This window comes from Trachemys scripta, chromosome 15, assembly GCF_013100865.1.
Source record: "Trachemys scripta elegans isolate TJP31775 chromosome 15, CAS_Tse_1.0, whole genome shotgun sequence".
Taxonomy (NCBI): Eukaryota; Metazoa; Chordata; order Testudines; family Emydidae; genus Trachemys; species Trachemys scripta.
In genome coordinates, this window is record NC_048312.1 from 5,352,489 (window position 1) to 5,373,663 (window position 21,175).

The 21,175-nt window shown below is 47.2% G+C and overlaps 1 protein-coding gene across 1 annotated transcript in view; it reads left to right on the plus strand.

Moving 5' to 3' along the window:
- The first annotated feature begins 9,370 nt into the window (after window positions 1-9,370).
- TMEM116 (transmembrane protein 116) overlaps window positions 9,371-21,175 on the plus strand; it is a 29,829-nt gene continuing 18,024 nt past the window's right edge. Inside the window, exons 1-4 of the mRNA XM_034791437.1 lie at window positions 9,371-9,434; window positions 10,017-10,119; window positions 10,353-10,416; window positions 14,311-14,442. Coding sequence (XP_034647328.1) covers window positions 9,371-9,434; window positions 10,017-10,119; window positions 10,353-10,416; window positions 14,311-14,442 — 363 coding nt within the window. The remainder of the gene's footprint in view (window positions 9,435-10,016; window positions 10,120-10,352; window positions 10,417-14,310; window positions 14,443-21,175) is intronic.

Below are 21,175 nucleotides of genomic sequence, written 5' to 3' on the forward strand. Positions count from 1 at the left end.
TTTTTTTTTTTTTTTTTAAAAAGCAAACTGAACAAGCAGAAATCCTACCATGTAGTGTTATATTGTCATACACATGGTTCAGCAGCAGGGTTGAAACCATTAAATCCACCACAGACCTAGTAAGTGATAGCAATTTGTGGGTTGTCATCCTCTATGTGACCAGCACTAGAGGTGGAAGATACTCTTTGCCGGTGAGTTTCATAGATATTTGTTGACAGCAAAGGATGCTGAGTGAGATTCAGGAATCTTGGGTTCTATCCTAGGCTCTGGAGGGAAGTACGGTCTAGTGGGCACAGAACTTTTCTCCCCAAATTTACCCCTTTCTGCCCCACCCCTGCCTGTTTGTTACAGTCTCTGCTCTTCAGGCATCTCATCCCCATCTCAGTCCTTCCCCAGCAAGTTCTAGTTTTCTCCTACACCCTAGCTCTTTCTCAGATCTGTTTCTTCTCCCCCGTTTTCCCCCACCCCCTCTACATTGGTTCCTAGATCCAGTTTCCACAAACTCCTTGTCTGGTCTCAGTATCCCTCTGCTCCCTCACCCCCACCCCCAGCCAACTGGCTTCTACTCATCAGCTCTCAAACTCAGCCTACCCTCCTCCTCCAATTCCCATCCTGGTGGCAGACTCTCAGTAGCGTAGCTAGGGGGAAGCAGGGGGAGCAGCCGCTCCCCCATTGAGCACAAGTGGCACCTTTTTAATTTTTACTCTGAACGGGGGGTGAGGGGCGACATAAAAAAAGGCACCACCCCCTGCGGCGCTAGTACTCACCGGGCGGCGCTCCGGGTCTTCGGTGGCGGGTCCTTCAGTGCCGCCGAAGACCCAGAGTGAGTGAAGGACCCACTGCTGAAGTGCCGCCGAAGACCCAGAGCGCCACCCGGTGAGTACAAGCACCGCAGCGGGTGGCGCCTTTTTTTATGTCCGCCCCCACTGTTTGCACCACCTGGCTACGCCACTGCTGACTCTTGGAGCATGTCACATAAACGGTCTCAGAAACTTAACATGGGCCAAACAACACTGTTTTGCAAGACTTGTTCCGAAAAATGACAAACTGTTTTGGGTGAATTTTTCCAAAAGTCAGCCTGGAGGAGATGCCACCGTGGAAAAGTTCAGCCCAAATGGTGAATTATCAGTGTACCCAAGGTCTTATAAGGGAAACAGTTGGGCAACCAGCATAACAGGCAGTGCTACTAGCCCTCCTTATAATTTTTTTTAAATACTACCTTCTCCAGAGATCATTTTGTTCTCTGTGAACAAGCAGATTCGGCTGCCCTAGCAAGTGTTCCTGCGTGTGCTGTTCCCATGTGAATCTCAGGTAGCTGCCCTCAGACAGTAGATGCCTTTGTAGGAAGGGTTCAACCCAGGGTCTGCAGAGGCCTAGGCCCGGTCTGGGCACTGCACCACGCTGCGTAGCGGGCTATCGAACTGCAGTGGAGGCTTCGCTGCCTTTGGAGTGCCGGGGTGGGTGCGAAGGGGGAGTATTGCTGCAAATAAAGGCTGTGCGTTACTACTGCTCCGTCAAACCTGTCTCCTCCCAGTCCCCGCGCTGCAGCTGTAGGCTCGCCGGGAGCAGGCGCGCGACTCAGCAAACGCCCGGGGGTCGCGAGCCCGGGGGGGGGGGGGGGAGTAACTCCACCCCAGACTCCGCCCAGCGCCTCCCTCCCTGGGGCGGGAGACCCCTTGTCTGATCCCGGGGGGCGGGGCTCGGGGCCTGACCGGGACCCGCTTCCCGAGGGTTCGGGTCCGCCCGGGAGCTCCCCCCCTGCCGCGCTCCGGGGAGACTCGCCCGGCCCCACGGGAGCTGAGCCGCCCCCACGAACCGCCTCGGACCTCCCAGGCTGAGGCGCCGGCACCGACGGCTCCGCGCACGCGCGCGCGCTAGTCGCACCCTGGGGCTGCCGGGCGCACGCGCGTCTGCGAGACCCTCCCAGCGCGTGACGCCAGCGAGGGCGGGGCTAACGAGGCGGGAACGTACCCTGGAGGGGAGGGGTTTGCCTGGGGGCGCAGTAGCGCGTGGGGAAGCTAAGCAGGGGCTGTTGGGTGTAGCCCTGTAATGGGTGACCTGGGCTATCGGGGCTCAAGGAGGCTGGAAATCAGGCCGGTTGTGCAGCCCCCGGCTGTAACTGCTCAGGGATTTCAGATTGAAACTCCCCTTTGCCGAGCTCTAAAAGAACCCACTCCACCCTGCAGAGAGGGGCATGGTTGTGTTGTTTCCCAGCTTAGCGTACACGTCACTGGTGCTAGGGGGATTGTCACTAGCCACAGCACACAGGGGATTTGAGGTTGAATACCTCCTGGGAAGCTTTTGATGAAAATACCAATTGGTTAAGTGCTTTTGGTTCCATGGGGGAGGCCCCTGTGGCCCAGAGCCTCCAAGGATTTCAGTGGAAGTTAGGAGCCTAAATACCGTTGTGGGTCTGGGCCTATGCCCGTGGTCGATCATTCTCACTGTCACTACACAACGAAGGCACAAGGGGCAGAGCCGTACGAAGAGTGAATATTGTAAAAGGAGCCTAAACCGCTAAGGCCCAATTTGTTTTACAATAACAGTTAAAAACAGGCCCAGGAGTGGACAGTCAAAGGAAATGCATGGAACTGAATGAAACACGTGGAATCGAGAGGCATGAGAGTGAGGATCAAGGCCCTGGGAATCATGGAATTTGAAGGCCAGAAGCAGGGGTGAAAGTGGGCTGGTACGGCATACCGGTAAGAAGCCAGTACCGGCCCGTATGCAGCGACGTTAAAGCGTTGCCGTGGCAGCACTTTTAGGAGGGTCCTTTGCGGTGGCAGTGTTTTAACGTTGCTGCCCCTTTTGCCAGCCCCCCGGGCTGCCGAGGGAGGCAGGGGGGGCAAAAGGAGCAGCTGCCCCGCGGCTGGCGATTTAAAGGGCCCAGGGATCCGTGCCGTTGCTGCTACTGCAGCAGTGGTCGGAGCCCCAGGCGGCGCGGGCCAGGCAGTGCAAATGGGCTGGCTGGGGGAGGCTGACTCCCAGCTCCACCCCTTCTTCCTGAAGCCCCACCCCTTCTGGGGGCCCACTCCGGGCCCCCGGACCGGTAAGAATTTTATATTACTTTCACCCCTGGCCAGAAGGGATCACTAGATCAAATAGTCTGACCTCCTGTATTTCACAGGCCAGCACCCAGACACTAACTAAACCCAACAACCGAAATCAGACCAAAGTGTTACAGCCCGCAGGAGATTAGACTATTATGTGCCATAGACAGTGAACAGGGGGATCAAGGTGCACCAGTGTTTGAGGCTCCCGCAATGGCAAGGAAAAGATTAAGTGAGATATACCAGATAATCCTGGCAAGTGACCTGTACTCACACACTGCAGAGGAAGGTAGACCCCTCCCTGAATCACTGCCAGTCTGAGCTGGGGGGAAATTGCTGTCCAGTCCCATGTATGGCAATTCAATTAGATCCTGAGCATGTGAGCAAAAACCAGCCATCGAAGCACATGAGAGGGAGAGAATGCTCAGTGCCACCTCAGAAACCTGGGCCACTTCCCAACGTCCTATCTCCAGCCATGGCCATCACTGATGCTGCAGAGGAAGGAAATAAAAAGAAAACTTCCAACATACACTTTTTTTTGGGGTGGGGATATCCCTTCCTGATCCCTGCCAGTGGCCAGCTGAAATTCTGAAGCATGAGCTTTAGGAACATAGGAGATAAAACAAAGGAGCCCTGCCTCTACCATCACAAGCAAGCCTGTGATGTAACTCATACATTTGTCCAACTTGCTCTTAACACTAATTGTTTGCCCCCACAGCTCCTATTGGGAGGCTGTTTCAGAACCTCAGCCCGCTGGAGGTTAGAAACCTCCACATTTCCAGTTTGCATTTGTTCATGGCCAGTTATAATCCATTTGTTCTTGTGTCAACATTATCCTTTAGCTTAAATAGCTCTTCACACTCCTTTGTATTTACCCTCCAATGTATTTATAGAAAGCAGTCCCCTGTGCATCATCCCCATTTTTCCTTAGGCTCTGCCCCCTGGCTATCTCCATCATCGCTTCTTCAGTGACTGGCTTCCCTTCTTCCTCACCACCATTTTCTGCCTGTTTCTTTTCCTTATTCCCCAGTACAGCAAATCTGTTACTCAACTTGATTTCACCACCACTAGCTGATCTTTTCCTCTGCCTTGTCCTCATGGTCACATTTCTTCAGTGGGTGACCCTCCTATTCTGGCACTCTGTGCTGCAGCTCCTTTTGTTTGGCAGGTGTTTGCAACTTTTAAGTTGTCTGTACTACCTCTGATGCACCCCTTCCTTGAGGGCAGATCTGTTAGCTCTGCAAGGCTTTTAGTTTCTTCCAGTCTAAACCCCAGAAGCCCAATTCTCTTCTTCCACTGTGAAATAGAGTAGCTTGCTAATACTTTTGTATTAAAACAAGTGATGTCATATAATAACAATATGATTCTGATTCAGATATTCGTGGTCCTGATTTAGATCAAATTGATTTTTAAAGACACTTTTGTTTTAGCATGTGGCATCACTAGAGGGCAGAGTTAAGGTTGTTCGGGTGCCTTACGGGCCTTTCTTTACCTTAATTTGTTTCAATTTCTTTGAAGTGTAACCTTACTCTTAATTTTTTTTGGTTTAAAATGCTTGGACTTGTGATAATTACAACATCCCTATAATGTTTTTACTCTTCAGTTGCTGATACATACTCTCAACCTTAATTCCATCTTAACATTGTTTTTTGCTTGATCTCGGAACGTACTTAGTTTTTTTACATTATTAAAAATATCATACATGAACATTAAACAAGAACCCCAGAAAGACTGCTACCATGTGATATTTCTGATGATTTGATTAAATATAACATTAATCTGAGATCAATTTATTAAAAAAATAACTTTTAAGGGCATATTCACCAATGCATGAAAGCAGCCTAAAGCAACCAAAGCCACCAGCCAAGTAAGTTGCAGTCAGTGCCTCGCTAATTTTTAGAAAATATATAGAGCCACATGTTGATCACAGTTATACCAGTGTGGATCTAGAGTAACCACAATTAAATCAATGGCGTTACTCCAGATCCTCAGTGGAATGAATGAGATCAGAATCTGGTCCATAGTTTGTCCTGTAAAAACAGCCAGTCCATCTCTTTTTTAAAATCTTTTCCTCTGATAAATAAAATTCCACTGCTCACATTACAAAAAACACTTCTTTCAAGGGAACCCCCACCTGGCCTCCACTTTATGGGAGTTGTAGTGCAAACTTCCCCCTCAATGACCTACAGCCCTACTGTAGAGTGACCATGCCTGGAAGTGAGAGGAAAATTATTACTGACATTCATATAGAGTCCTAGCTGTACACAGTGTACTTTACAAATCATGTTAAAAAGGGGTGTCCTGCCTTGAAGAGTTTACAGTGCAAATCAGAAAGAAACAACATACTGGAGAAAAGTTCACTCACTTTTTATATTACCAGAAAGACAGGCTGGGGTGTATTCACACTGTTTGGTATAATTGCATGTAAGACAATGAAACTTTTCAGTCTTTACTTTCATGCCTCACCTGTACCTATGTTCAATGATCCTAAATAGTACCCCCAAAACCTGTAGTGTCTGATAACTTTATCTCATTGGATGATCCCTCAGCATATAGCAGTATCTTATGGCCACCTGTCCAATTTGCATTCTTTTCATGTTATTTTGATTCCATGGTATCACCCCCGAAAACTCTACTTATGTAATGAACAATAATGGAGACAAAGGACACTCCTGTCTAGCAACTCTCCATAATACAAAGGGCCAAGAAAAATAAGTCACTTGAACTTTCACCAAAGGAATAAAGTAAAAGGTTTTATTAACTGTTTAAATTGTCCCAGAGCTCAAACTGAATGAGTACAAATGACAGATAGCCCCGTTTCCCTCTAGTGGCTTTTCCGTCTCTAATGATAGGGCAGACACTGGTTCATTCATTTCCTGTGAGTCCCACAAGACATGTATTCATCTCCATAAGCCAACTGTAGCTGTTCTCCAGCATAAACCCACAGTGACCATCAGGTGTATAGTGAACACTCTGCTAGTGCATTAAGCCTAGACATCATCCTTTCTATTGCCTTTTATAAACTATATTGACCAGGAGTACTGCCCCAATAGTTTGTGCATTATTTAAATAAAATGGATTATTGCATTGGTGAATTGAATCCAAATTTCACTACTCTCAAGAGGAGCATATCTATCTGCTTATCTCTGTGCACTCATCACCATGGTATCCCAGCCAATGATTGCGTGTATGAGTGTCGGCGTGTATCTGACTCTAGGTGTGTTTAAATATGTGTTTGTCAGTGGTATTTGCAAATTCTAAAGACTTCTAGTAAATGGCCCCTCCATAACCATCCTTACCTTACTGGAGAGTCCTCATTTTTCTCTATAAAAAGGATTTGAAATTTTAAAAGTATTTGTTTTGGATTTCAACATCCTCTTGCAGTGTTTGCAGCCCAAACACTGCAGCACTCTGTTAGGGCATGAAAGCCACTAACTAAAACTGACTATTGAGTGAAATACAAAAATTGATCAAACAGCATAAACAGTGAAAAGTAAATGGTATTTTAAATGTTATTTCAGCATTAGTAACATTCAACATGGTTGGGAACATAGATCATGATTTGTTTAAAGGTTTTGCGGTGACTCGCTTGTGGAACATTAATCATAACTTTCCACAAGCGCAATAAAGCATTATCATTCTTGAGTTCCTACTTATATAAACACTGCATGGTCAACACAAAAAACTGAAAACTGGTCCAATAAATATGATCTGATGTTATTGATTATGTTATCATTGTATGATAGAATCTGGTAAACTCAGATTGCTAAATGTAGTGGAAAGATGACTCAGAATATTGGTAATGGGATCTGGAATCTTTCTATTGGTAATTTTATGGTCGCCCTCCATCCTCGTTCATCATCATGTTTACTACGGTTGGGCTGACTATTCCTTCCTAGTCTCACTAGGTACAACTCACTCCTGTGCAGAGAAACAGCACAAGGCCTGTGCACTGTTTATAGGGTGACCAGATGTCCCGATTTTATAGGGACTGTCCCGATATTTGGGGCTTTTTCTTATATAGGTGCCCCCCATTCCCGGTCCTGATTTTTCACACTTACTGTCTGGTCACCCTAATTGTTTATATCCCATGGAAGCACTAAAGAATTTAAATGGGGCACAGGGCCTTGTGCTGGCCTTCTGCCCAGGGTGAATGTCACTCTCAGTCTTTTCCATAGCTCCATATTCATTATGAAAAATCATTCTGTTTGCTGTGCCTTGTACCTTTATTCTTCCATTATACAGATTAGGTGAGGAAACTTTGGGGAATTTCAGTTATGGATGAGCTCTTTTGTGCCTCTTCTCTATCCCATTAAAGCATCCACCTAAATCCATGTGATAATGCACTGCTCTTCCCCCTCTTAGGTGCTTTTGATCCAGGTTCTTACTAATTAAACAAGCCTGACAGCTGACCAATGGCAGGCAAAGCTAGGAGTCCACTGAGTGACTCTACATATTATATACATATTTTGTAAACACAAAATAGGCCCAAGTCTTAGGGCAGGTCTACACTACCACTCACTTTGGTATAACTTATGTCGCTCAAGGGTGTGAATAAGCCACCCCTCCGACCCACGTAAGTTACATCCAACTAAGCACCGGTGTGGACAGTGCTATATCAGCGGGAGAGCTTCTCCCGCCAACCTAGCTACCGCCTCTCATGGAGATGGATTTATCATGCCGATGGGAGAACAGAATAAATGCACTACAGCAGTGCAACTGTGCCGATGTACCACTTCTGGTAGACTAGCCCTTAGTAACTACTGCCCAGCTCTCTTGCAGTGCTGACTTGTGAGCACAGCAGTCCTATAAAGAAGGTGTAAAATGTAAACAGCCCTGGAAATGGTCAGAAATGCCGCTTGTCCTGTGGTAGAAGGAGGATTTAAACCAAGTGAGACAAAATATAATTCATGTTTTGGGGGAAGTGCTGGCCAGGTCAGCCTTGCTTCAGATTGACCCAGGCTGCTTTAAAGGAAATTGGGAGCTGTGGAAGCACTGAGGCCCGGATCCTCAAAGGTAGTTAGTTGCCTTATTCCCAGTGGCAGTTATCCTGAGTTGGGCCTACACCCCAACCCCGATGACCAGGGGTGTCCTGATGTCCTGAGTCATCGCTATTATTTACTATTCATATCTCAGGAAAGCCAGGAGATTCCAGTCAAGCTCAGAGCCCATTGTGCTAGACACACAGGAAAATACAGCGCTTGCAATTTAAGGAGCCCAATTAGATGTATTTCTAGCAAGCCCCCTCATCTCCCAGTTCAGAGGAATTTCCACAAGCTGAAGCTCACATCATTTCCAATTCCTTACGGGAACTTTCCACCCCATTATGGTCATTCCTTTTACTCAGCTGAGTAAAGCAACCTGCTTGGATGTTAACCTCTTCTTTTCCCCAGAGCTCTCAACATTCATGCTGCTCCCAGAGTAGATTCAATTCCAATAGCATTTTTCCACACTACAGTATGCTCTGTTTTGGTTTCTCCCCTAGTGCAGTTTCTAGAGCCTGCCAATGACATCTCCTGGCTTCCCATCAACTTGAACTGCACTGAAGGGCTCAGTTTGCTTAGTGACTTCTGTGCTTTTGTGACGTGATGGTCCTGATCCTGCCCATTTTCAGAGCAAGGTGCAGGGAGCCACCTTTTCCCAAAGCCTTCCTTGAAGAATGCAGCGTGAAGAACAACGGGCGTCATCAGTGCCCCCAGAGAGTTGAGGACTGGGAGGGAAATGGACAAAATAAGATGCAAAGGAAGGACTAGCCACCTAGGAGAGGAAAGGAGAAGGGGGGAGTTTATACAGACACCTCCAAAGTGCCCTGGCTACTGCAGTGACAGGTGCATGAGCAATACAACAGAGGGCGGCTGCGTTTGTTAAAAGGCGATTCCCCATCTCTCCTCCTCAGTTAGCAACCCCGCTCCCTGCTCCCCCGGGGCTGTGCACACCGCTCGGCCAGACCCATGATGTGACGCGGAGTTTTCCGGGGCGCTGGGTTCAGGGGGAGTTTTGCCAGAGGCAGGAGCGAGGGGTAGGGTCCCTGCGAGGCAGACGGGGGCAGGGTAAAGTCGGAGCGGCTCCTGCTTCTGCCCCGTCTCTTCTCCGCCCTCCCTCCCTTTGGCATCCCCCCTTCCTCTGTCCTCTCCCCCCCCACACCGCATCCCTGCCCCGGGGGCTCTAGCCCCGGCCGGGTCCCCGGCTGGCAGGGGGTGGCCGTGCCCAGCGGCCCCGGGGCGGGGGCAGGACCAGCCGGGCCGGGAGGAGGAGCCGGGCAGTGGCTCCCGGCAGGAGCGCAGAGCTCAGTGCCCCGGGGAAGGGGCTGCCGGCGCCCGATGGCCCTCGCAGCGCAGGCGGCCGGGCTCAATGTCACCCGGCTGGACGGGGACTGGCAGGTGAGTGAGCGGGCGAGTCCCGGCCGGGGACCGCGGGTCGGGAGCCCCCAGGGAGCAGGGCCAGCTCCCGCGGGCCCGCCCGCCCCGTCCGTTCTCCTCTCCCTAGCTAGCCATGGGATCTCACCATCTCCCCAGCCAGCCTCTGCCCCCATCCGCACACTGAGCGCTCCTGCTGTCTCGATCCAATCCGCCTCCCCCTCGGTCACCTCTTAGCTCCCTCTCTGTCCAGGTCTGGCTTCACCTCCACTCTAGCAGAGCTTCCTCCTCTCTGCTATCATCATCCTTCTTTCTCGTCCCTGAGCCTCTCTCCATCTTCTCCAGTCTGCCAGCTGCTCTCTCGGTCTCTATCCATTCAGCTAACGTCGCCTCTCCGCGATGCCAGGGCACCTTACATAACCTAAACTCTCCGTAAAGGGAACCTGCTTACGAGAAAGCTTGGGTAAATGCTGGCTCGCTCAGCTTTAAGGTACAAACGTGGCTTGGAGTTTTCCCCTAGGCATCTCAGAGTTTGCCCTGCCCCGCGGTACGAATCTGTGATCGAGTTTAGACAACTCTTTAGCCATTTTGATTACAGATAGAAAATGAGATCGCAGAGTACGTTTACAGCTGCACTTACCACCTGCATTTTTTAATCCCCCCCAGGTTTACTCTGCTATAAAATGGATACAGTTTGTCATGGCCACTTTCAGGTACAGTATATTGTTTTAAACTTGTAAGCAAATGTCAGGAATGACAGTCTTCCCTGCAGATTGCCTGCAGGTTTAGTACTCCCTTTAAAAATCTCTTGCATTGGAACTCAAGAAAGTAATGTGTTATTCATTATTGTTTTCTTATTAATAAGAGTCTAGAAAGAGACTAGCAACCCAATATACACAGATCAAGTGAAACAAGATCCAAACCAACCCGCTCTTTATTTTCTCAGTGTTATAGGTTCCAGCTCCATTATTGCCTATGCTGTCTTTCAAAATGTAGTGAGATCCCCCGAGGTAAGGATTCTGCCTTTCAGTTTTTCAGTTTGAATGTTTGTTACCCTGAGGATAAATCATATTTTATGTAACAAAACAGATGTGTGGGCATGAGTTTTCCACTAGGAAGGCTTCGAATTTTTAGGCACATTCTCTTTTGATTATTAACAGAGTAAACCAACGGTTTAATGCTAAGGGCAGATGAATAAACAAGTCATGGGCATGTTTTGCTGTAATTATCTACTGCTTGGAGAAGTGCTTATGCCTTCAGTGTTTTTTAATCCTTCCCCATTACATGTATGTAAGTTAAATTGTGCCCATGTGGTCTGAGTCAAGAACTCCTTAGTTCCAATCTTGCTCTGACACTGCTCTCCCTGGGCCTTGGGACAGTCACTTCACCTCTCAGACTGAGTGTTCCGGTCTGTTAAATGGAAACAAGAATAAAATGACTTCACGAGATGGAGGAAAAGGGGTTGTGAAGATTAACAGCTTATAGATGCACCGCAAAGGTTATAAGGGCTGAGTATTATTGAGTCAAATTCTGCATTCAGATATCCACATTCAACTCCCGTTGACTTTAGTGGGGACCGTGCAGCTATGTTTGAGAGCACAAATTGACCAAATATAATTACATGTAAAGCTATAAGCATTATCCTAACTGCAGCTGAACAAATGATTCACAACAAATAATTTTTTCATTGAATTTCATCTCTTTTTCTGGTGATTAGCAGAAACCCTTAGATGTATTCATGATTCCAAAAGATGCATTAAATTAAGGCTTAGCATTTCTCCCAAATATGAATGGCCCCCAAGTATTTACTGCAAATATTTGAGATTCACATGGTTGATTATGTATGTCACATGGTGTCTCTTTTCCCTGACCGGATGACCAGTGGAACTAACCAATAAAATGTAAATAGCAAATGTTCCAATCAGAAATAATTTAAAATTCACTTACAATCAAAATGTTTGAATAACATTTGCTTTTCACAAGACTGTGCACTAATAAGACTCAAGAACTTCAATGTTTATGGAAAGGTGAGGGAGGCTGAATACACCCCTACCCCGATATAACGCTGTCCTTGGGAGCCAAAAAATCATACCGCCTTATAGGTGAAACTGCGATATATCGAACTTGCTTTGATCCGCTGGAGCGCGCAGCCCCGCCCCCCCGAGCGCTGCTTTACCGCGTTATATCCGAATTCGTGTTATATTGGGTCGCGTTATATCGGGGTAGAGGTGTAGTAATTTTCTGTCATAAATTAGGTGAGCAGTACTTCTAAACTTGTATTCTGCTATAATTATATCAAAGTTTCTATTTCTGTATCTTCCTTAGCTCCAAAGCATGTCACGTGTTATGGGACCCACACACCCAAAACTCCCATGGAACACAGTGTGTGTGGGCCAAGGAGTCCATTGCAAACTTAGAGGACTTATTCTGACAAAATGGGGGACTTTTATCCACAGAGAGAAGACAGGGCCTCAGTGTTTAAGATCTCGTAGAAAGAGCCCACCCAATACACAGAGTAAACTGCCTGGAACACCATTGATTTACCTTGGAAGAATGAGGGCTGGGTCACCCCTGCTAGGATTTGAGGAAGTGGTTCTAGGGAGCCCAGGTATTTCAACCCGGATGTCTAGAGGTGATTAGACCATCCCATCTGTGTCAGAAAGTGTCTTATTTCAAGAACTGTGACGGAGCTAGTTTGGTTACATAAGAACACAGCACTGGTAACTGTGTCTTAGGCTTTGAGACTTGTATTCTGCCTAGAGAGGTAGTTGATTCCTGACGCTTCAGAGGAAGCTGAGTACTCCCACTCCTACTCACGCCCACCATGCACCTGACCAGTTATGCAACTCTGTCAATGAAGGGCATAGGCTGAATCCTTCCTGATGCGTGCTATGATCAGATTATTCCGATTCATGATATTTAAAGAGTAACATTTTTAAAAGAAAGGTTTATTTCCCAGTTATTGAGAAGTATGGGAATCATAGATACTTATCTTTCCACACTAGAACTTGCAGCTAAATGACTAATTGTTGAAACATATTTTCTGAATCTACAGAATCCAGAAAACTCTCAGCATTAACTAAACCATGTTTAAAGGCATGACATGTTAACGAAAGGATTTCCCATTTTGTGATAAAGAAAAAACAGTGTGACTCAAAAATATAAACAGGGTCTAACCCTGGAGCACTTGTGGATGCACCATTGAAGATACAAGGTTTTCTTATGCAAGCAGATGTGCTTCAAAGAGTCCCCAGCCCAGTCTGAACATATGTAATAACGGCTATGCATTTTGTGCAGCTAACCAGCAGTTCTAAACCATAACATTTCTTTACATTCCCTTCCTCCAATTTATAAACAATGTGGCTTTTCTTTCTGAAAGAACTGGCTTGCCTTTCACTTTAACAACAGTGTCACCTACTTCTCCAACTTCCTTATATATGTCTGTACCTAAATAATCCACTAGATAAACAGTTGGGTTTCGCTACACTTGCACAGACCTGCATCACTTGTTCACTCATTACAATTTGTCATCTACCTTCTTCCAGGGTTGTTTGTTTTTAATATACTCATAGTAACAACCATGCAGAGAATTCTAGTCTGCTGTATACCCACTGCTTGGTTCTGCATGGAGAAATGTGTGCAAGTGTTTTAAAAAATGTTTTAAGAGGGATTAATAAATACAATGAACCTGATGATGGAAACTAGCTCAAGATATTTAGTTAGCAATAAAAGGCTTGATTCACTGATTTACTGGGGTGACAGGTAATGTATGGTGCTAATAAAAATAAAGATCTTGAGATAGACGTTTGGTTTCTCAGACACTGTATAAAATGGAGGTGCTTAAGTGCCCCCTGAAGGAAAAATCTGCCCTAGAAAGAGCTTAAACAGAATCCACGCCCACTCTCTATCTGTAACTACAGAGTAAGGACAAAACAACTTGCTGGCAGATTTTTATTGTTGCTGAACTAACTAAATCAACAAGCCATTACTCTTCATCTCTCAGGAAAGAGAAAAGTTCAAGCAAATATTTTGATAATGCACATTTATTTTTCATTAAAGGATAATGTCTGGTCAAATTCAGCCCACAATGTAGGTTCTATAAAATAAATAGTGTTTCCCAAAGCTAAGACCTATATAAATGTTTACATGTTTTGTTTAGTTTTAAAAATTCCTATAGAAAAAAAGGCAAAAATTTTCACTCCTGGATGCTGAAAGTTAGGCACTGAAATCCACATTTAGACACCTAGATAACTGGCCTGGTTTTCAGAGTGGCTGACCACCCACAGCTCCCACTGTCAATGAAAACGCGGTCATCATTTTAAACAAGTAAATCTTTCCCTGCAGTGTTTACAACTCAAATGCAGTGGTCTTGTGCCAGTGCATGAGAACTTGAAATTGGCTAGAAACTGACCACAAGCTAACTAAAGTGGTATTCCATTTTCCAAGCTGTGCTATGTACTAGGGAAACAGACACACCCATAGACAGAAAAATGTAGGATTTTCCAAAATACTTCAGCGTTTGTCACCACGGATGTTATAATAACACAGCAAAGGAAATCTATTTTATTAAATCATAGGATTTTGAATCTTCAGAGCCAGATTTGGTGCAGCTCTCAGGTTCTTGGGCAGTTGCTAATATGGCCCTATTGAATTGCTAAATGTTGAAATGCTAATGTTGCTAAAGTTGAATTGATCATTAAATCTTGGTGCTTCTGGTGTAAACGTCTCCCGAGTGCACAAATCAGTCCAGTTTCCTTGTGTAGGGATAGCAGCATTCTTAGGCTGGCTTGGCATGAAAGTATATCAGGAAAAGGAGGGTGAAAATGAAACTCTTGGTTGTAGCTGACCACTGTGGGACTATGTACAATATTCACCAAGCCAAATGATCAATTCAACTTTTCTAGGTGCGCCCTCTGTTCTACCTGAGCTTCTCTGACCTGTTTCTGGGGATGTGCTGGCTCATTGGGGCTCTTCTCTCTACCACACCAACCACAAATCAAGATGTTGTCTGCTATAATCTTCAAACAACTGGTCAGGTGAGTAACTCTGCGTTATCAGCTTGTGATGTGAGGTTGCTTTGCACAGAATTATGTCATGAGCTGGTCTAGCGGTTAGAGCACAGGACTGGGAGTTAGGCGGCCCTGGGCTCTGATCCTGGCTCTGACACTGACTTGCTGATTGACCTTAATAGGTAAGATCTCTGTGTCTTATCTGTAAAATAAGGATAATTGTACAGACCTACCTTACAAAGGTAAAGTCTATTAGAGACAGAGTGTAACTTTAGAGTTGCTATGGGGAGTGTTCAGTTGTCTATGTTAAATGAGTTGGTCTCGTCTCTTGTTGAGCAGGTACCCAAGGCTATCTCTGTGACTAATGTACTGCTGTATTTCCACACTCCTCCTTCCTGTAAAAGAACAAACAAACTCTGGAATTCCCATTGGGACCAGCCCTGTAACTCTTACTCCCATGAGTAGCCCCCATGGGATCCACTCCTGTAACCCGTATACCAATAGTCTCCCAAGCAGTCCCATTGGATTACTCTGTCTGTGGGCTGCTGGGCTCATGGTAAGCTCAGCCTGATGCCCTGAAGGTCAGCTGTGTGTCCTGTTCTGTGCTGAATTCATGTGCAGGGGCCTCAGTGAAGTGGAATCATTTTCCTGACAGTTCTTTTTGTCTCGTTGGGTTGCCGCTGCATCATTAGGGTTCCTCCTGTCAGAGTCGATTTGTAGACGTCTGAAGCACGGCAGGTAATGACTCCAGGGAGAGGAAATGTGTGAGGGGCTGCAAGCGGGACACTGTGGCAGTAGCAAAAGCTCAGTGCAGAAACCCATTACCCTCCAATGGCTATAGGGCTTTGGAATGCCTTGTGCTGGAAGGAGGGGAGAGTATTTAGGAAGCCATTTGCATTTAGGACTTTGGGGCTATTTAAAAGCAGACCAAATTGAAGATGAACTGTATTCTGGGCTGAAGGCGCTTAGCTGGGAAATACAATGAAGCCTCTTAGCATGACAAACCCTGCCTCTGCCTTCATGGTCAGGGAAGTCCCCAGATGCAGAGGAGTTGATGTGCTTCCACTCCATGATGTGGGGGGGATGCAAAGATTTGGGTAGCTGCACATGGGGTGCTCACACCTATGTGCCAGAGACCCCATTCTATGGGAGCCACCAGCACACTGGATTTGGGGCTGGGGAAGGGGAAGGACTGGTTGATCTGTTACTTCATAGATCCAAGGCCATTCACCCAGTGGAGAAGGAGCATGCTGGTTGTGAAGGCCACTGTACTCGAGAGGCAGGAGTGGTGGTCATGAAGTTCTTCACTGCCTGGGATTGATAAATCCTTCCTCTCTGCCCCCTGAGGAGCTCCCAGTTCACAGCCTGGCTTGCGTCAGCATTAAGCCAAAGAATTTCACATACAATAATTAAGTCTCACACTGGCCCAGGAATCTCTACATTGTGTGCCAATTCCATCAGTAATTGATGGAAATCAATTTACCCATCACTCCAATGTGGTGGAATATGGCAGCTGGTTCACAGCACATTGCCATGCATGGCCACAGCGGTAAGGTGAGAAGTGAAGAGGACTGATATCCCATTGAAACTACAGGGAGAATTTAGAGAGGCAGCTTTTAATTACTTGAACTTCCGTTTAGCCAAGGCACAGCTATTACCACCACCGCTCTTACAGGTAATGTCATGGGCTCTCTGGCCACAAGCAGCCAGGAGCTTTATGTCTAATTTGGAATATTGACTCAAGTTTAAAAAAACAACCTACAAAGGCTGAAAACTCTAAAGCTACTGTTTTGTCATTCCCAGCAGAGTCCATTCGAGTGAGGTCCCCCTCTGGGTGTGCACCCTCGAACAGGACAAGGCAATGTACCGAAGAGCACACTGTAGGGAGCAGTGTTACATTGGCCCCTGGGGTGGTGGAGAAAATTATCTAATAGGTTTTTTCTTCTTTAATTCCTGTATTGCAGTCCAGACTTGAATCAGGTTTGTTCTGGTGCATAGGCCACACATTTGGCAGAAATGTGCCCACATGTAGGCTACCAGGAAACCTCCCACCCCACTCCGTCAAGCCGAGCTGGAAATGGCTTTTTGCATGTTGTAGAGAGGGCAGGATGGTAACTTAATGTACAGCAGGTGAGAGCGTTCACATTGTTTCATATTTGGTTGTCGGGTTACTGTGGCATAGTTTTGCATCGGTTTTTTTTAAACATCAGTACACATGGGTAATTCCTATTACTCATGACACCAAGTACTGTACTTAGGTAGCAGCTATTCCACTTGGAGCTTATCTCTGATCTCTCTAGCTCCTCTTATGCTGCTGTAAAAACAATGATATACATTCACCTTGAGCCTGGAGGTAAGGAACAAAAGGTTTGTGTGCAATTCGGCCATTAGGGAAGGCATGGCGACGACCCCTCGCCAATGAGGATATAGTCTACTTGGAGGTTATACAAGGAGAATGAGCTGGGGCAGAGAAGTGACTATATGGGAAGATTCACTAGGCGTGTGGCTGCAGGGAGCTTGCAGGACAGAAGTCACTTCATAGGCCACATATGCAAGTTTGCCATCGGAACACTATCATGAGGCCATGGTTCTTATTGGTCAGACATGGCTCAAAGAGGTCAGGGGATTAGGTTGTCGTGGCACATACTTCTCCGGGGAGTGACAATGTCTGCCATTTGTCTGGTTCTGTTTACTCCAGACTACTTTGGGAAAGGTTGGAATGCATGTTGGCCTGGCGTCAGAGCGCTGTATTGCGTCACAGGAGATGCGGGTTTGGCAATGACTTCAGAGACGCCTCCCTTCTTGGCCGAAGTGCAGTGAAGGAGACTGTGTGCTCGAGGCAATGCTCTGTCACCACTGCATTCAGGGGACGGCACACTCTGCCTCCCTGGTTTGTGGCAAAGCACCTTGGGGGCATCTGCAAGAGGCTGGAGGAAACGGAGCCTAAAAGGGTAGCTGCAAAATGAGGGAACTTGACGTTCCTTTGGAGCATAAAGTCTTGGCCACTGCTGGAGGCAGGACACTGGACTCCACAGACCTGCAAGGTACAGCGTGTCCTGTGTCCCTGTGAGAGAGACCCATCAGCACCTTCCTTTGTCCCAACCTGAGATAAGTGAGCTCCTGCTGAGATGTTTATGCTACCGCTGCCAGCTCCTGAATGCAGTGAGTGTGAGTGAATCCATTACTCTGATCTCTCATGGTTACCCAAGCACATATAGCCAGTGAAGGGGACTACAGGGGACTCACTAGCCCCTTAGACTGTTCCCAGGTAAGGACAAAGGCAGTCCCTCTCTGATGTGAGAGTGCTAGGTCTGGCAGATCCAACTCGCACTCTGGCAAGATCCTTTTCTGCTATTTACTCTAGGACAGAATTAAAACAACTCGAGTGCTTACCATAGCAACCCCTGCCTCACTTGGGTCTTGTGATAAGATACAGGGCAGGGAGGAGGCGGGATGAGAACTCAGGCACGTATGAGACAGGTTGAGCAGCACCTCAGCAGGCCACGCGTGAGCTGTAAACGAATTAAATGAATAAACCTCCCCCCTTCTCTGTCCTGGGCTCAAGAAACTCACAGATGCTGCATTTCATAGATGTGCAGCAAATAACAATGATATTCCTTCTGTCAGAATGTTCCTTTGGGCACTGATTAATGTTTGTAAAGTGCCACGAGGGGCTGGAGATGGGCAAGAGACTGTTATTTATTAGTGTTCTTAGATTAAGTGCAAAGGGAAAGCAGTGCAAGGTCCCGTCTGCTGCCCCACCATGTGACACGGAGGGACGACCTCAAGAGGAAAGAAGGCAGTTTAGACTGCCTGGCGCATTCAGTCTTTGGCATCTCTGCTGAGAACCAGGAGCTCAGCTAGTGCCAGTTGTGGTGGTGGTTTGTGCTGTGTGGGCACTAAAGCCAGACTGAGACCGCACACACTTCATCATATCAACCACTGAACAGTTGTCAGATGGTAACAACATTTTCAGTCATGACTAACCTGTACTGGATTATTCATTTTTCAGTGGTGCTCATCATTCTGAGGCCCTGACCCTCAAATGTGTTTAGCCACTCAACTCCCATGGCTTTCAGTGGGAGATAGGTACTTAAATACCTTTGAGGTTTTAGGCCTGAGCTCCTCAAACATTAATAGTTTTCCCTCACAACATTCCGTGAGCTAGAGACGTATTATCCCCATTGTCCCTGTTTATGTTTTCAGACAAAGACAAGCATCATAATTCCACTCAGCTTTACCAGTGGGGCTCATAGAATTTCTGCTACTTTCTTAAATGGAAGACAATACAAATCATGGCTCCTTTCCCCAAATGCAGGGCCAAGTTCATCCCTGGCATAACTCCACTGCGGTCCGTGGAGTTACAATTGGGGTCAATGGATGATTCACCAGAGATGAGTTTGGCCCAGGCTTTTTGTTTTATTTCCTCTTCCTTGACAATTTCCTCCACTTCAGTCCCCAGCACTTAGCTGAACAAATGAAATTAAAAAGTGACATATTTTCTCCTCTGCTGTCCCTTTCCGGTCGTAACTCTTGATTCCATGCTACAAAACACAGAGAGGATGACATGCTGTAATTACGCACTTCATCTGCAGTTTCCCCAATTAAATTCTAATGACCTAATAACATTCTGGTAGATTCCACTCTGTTTGGCTCGCACAATGGAAAATCGCAAAATGATTATAAGTAGCGACCGAAGAGGGATAAACAAAGGGCTCCTGCTTTCTCCTACGCTCCAGCTTTATTTCTGTATGCCAGGCTCTGATGGGGACCATGGCCTTAGGCCTGCAGGATTATCCCCAGGGCCAGAAGCTGAGGATAGGGAGCTGGGAGAGCAGGGCTGTTTTCGTGGCTCTACCAATAACTCAATGAGAAGCCTTGGCTAAGAGTGTGCGCCTTAGCGCCCTCATCTGTACGATGGGGGTAATAACATTTACCTAGCTCTCGGGGGCTGGGAGGCAGATAAGAAGTCAAATGAGTTATGTTTGTAGAGTGCTTTGAGAGCTTCCCATGGAAGGCACCGAGAAGGGCAATGGTTCCTTATTAAAAATCCTATAATGAGCCGGAGAGTCATTGCAACATACTTTACTGCAAAGCAATTGTCACTTCTCCTGACCTTCTTAGCAATGGCTAAGAACATTGGTGGCCTCAGTGAGTATGTCTACACAACAAAGAAAAAACCATGGCTGGCCCATGCCAGCTGACTCTGGTTCGTGGGGCTCAGGCTGCGGGGCTGTTTTATTGCGGTGTAGACTTCCAGGTTCAGGCTGGATCCCGAGCTCTGGGGCCCTGCCACCCCATAGGGTCCTAGAGCCTGGGCCACAGTCCAAGCTTAGACATCTACACAGCAATGAAACAGCCCTAAATCCAGAGCCCCACACGCCTGAGTCGACTGGGCCAGCTGTGGGTGACTAGTTGCCGTGTAGACATATCCAGTGAAGCAAGAAACCCAGTGTCTTTTACCTCATCAGTAGTCTCCCATGATGAGGTGACATGAGGATTGCCAATGGGTGACACCAGGATTGACACTGAGTCCTTTTCACCTCAGTCAAGCAGGAGGTAGCCAATCCAGATGAAGGATTTTCTCATCCAGTTCCTCCTCCCACTCTGCCATGCATGCTCATGCTTCCCTAGTTGAGAACTTCCAGGGGAAAAAATGGTGGTTCGCCTACACTAGCTAGACACCCAGTCACTTGTCTGAACCTGGTTGCCACTGGGGTGTCCTGAATGGGCACCCATCCAGACATTGCCATGATGTCACAGCAAACAATGTAAGAGAAATTTCTTTTTCCAGTTGCCCAGAACTTCCTCAAACAAATTCTTTTTGTGTTCAGATTTTCTATGCTTGGTCTCAGTCCAAAGGTGATTCTCAGAGCTGGCGGGGCTGGAAAACACCTCAGACCAAATAGCTCTAGATTTCTTATTTCTCTCGCGCGCATTCTCCATTGCTGCTGTCTTCCTTAAATGCACTATGGTTTGTTATTCTCACCAATTCAAGGGAAGCTGACAGTGTGGCCAGATCAGCATAATGGAAGCAAATTTAGCCGCAGAGTCTGTGTTGTCTCCTGAGAGAGACAGCACAGAGGGCACAGCCTAGGGGGATGAGGACCAAGATAGCTTTAAGCCATCTTTGGACCGTCTCGATTTTGGACTGCTGTGGGGGTCAGACTGGTCCCTGACGTAAGCGCTGGGGGCTGCTCTAATTTAAGGCAGCGTTCCCACAGTTGCCTATGAGCTGTGTCATGGTGCTGGATGCTATGGGCATGCTCCCTTCTGATCCCAGCTCCATCCCCAGCCATATTTGCCGATTCCATGGGTGCTCCGGGGCTGGAGCACCCACAGAAAAAATATGGTGGGTGTTCAGCATGATCAGTTGTTCAGCTGTGTTCAGAAGGTGTTGGGGGGAGGGGGAGGAGCAGGAGAAGGAAGAGGCGGGGTGAGGGCTTGGGGGAAGGGGTGGAGTGGGGGCGGGGTGGGAAGAGGCGAGGCCTGGGGAAGAGTGGGGGTCGAACACCCCCTGGGAACGGAGGAAGTTGATGTCTAAGCCCCCAGCTTAGCCCCTTCACTGGGCCCTGTGAAGGAGGCAGTGCTGGGTTGCCTACTTCAGCCCTGTGCTGCTCCAGGAAATTCTCCCCCAGCCGTTTGTGTCTCCTTTACTGCCGCTGGAGCAGCATACGAGCTCAGGAGACGGGCCAGAATCAGCCTCTTAATTTTTGGCATGTCCTGATTTCTGTATCTAGCTCGCCAGGCATTTCTGCCA